Source organism: Aphanomyces astaci (assembly GCF_000520075.1).
Source record: "Aphanomyces astaci strain APO3 unplaced genomic scaffold supercont1.509, whole genome shotgun sequence".
Classification (NCBI taxonomy): domain Eukaryota; phylum Oomycota; class Saprolegniomycetes; order Saprolegniales; family Verrucalvaceae; genus Aphanomyces; species Aphanomyces astaci.
This window is the reverse complement of record NW_009798772.1, coordinates 4855-5242: the sequence shown is the minus strand read 5'-3', so window position 1 is coordinate 5242 and position 388 is coordinate 4855. Positions and strand designations below refer to the sequence as shown.

Sequence of the window (388 nt, the reverse complement as noted above, 5' to 3'; positions counted from 1 at the left end):
ACGCTTGGAAGCCGATTTCGTTCCAGAAGAACGAGATCGCGTCGTCGCGCACGACAAACTCGGCACAGGGCGCCACGTGTGGGGCGTACGCGTTGTCGTCGGCGTTCTGGAGCAACTCCAGTACGAAATGCGTCGACGTCGAGTACAATTCGGCGCTCAGGCGCTGCAACGCTCGTTCTAGTCGATCTTGCTGTACTCGTAAGAAGGCCCGAGTGTCACTCGAGCCAGGCAGACCAACCCCAAACGAGTGCTTTCGAATGTGCTCGACTACGACTTGGCACTTGTCCATATTGTCGTCGTCGTGTGAGGTGGCACCTCACACGACGAGGTGGAGATTTGATTGGTTGGCGGGTTGGCCGACAGTTGATGGCTCTTCAACGCGGGTACG

General features: G+C 57.7%; 1 protein-coding gene across 1 annotated transcript; it reads right to left on the bottom strand.

Moving 5' to 3' along the window:
* Positions 1–52: 52 nt before the first annotated feature.
* Positions 53–289, bottom strand: H257_19347 (hypothetical protein; the record flags this gene model as incomplete). Its single annotated transcript, XM_009848493.1, has 1 exon — positions 53–289. A coding segment is annotated over one exon (237 nt), but the record flags the coding sequence as incomplete, so codon positions are not given.
* Between the last annotated feature and the right edge of the window lie 99 nt (positions 290–388).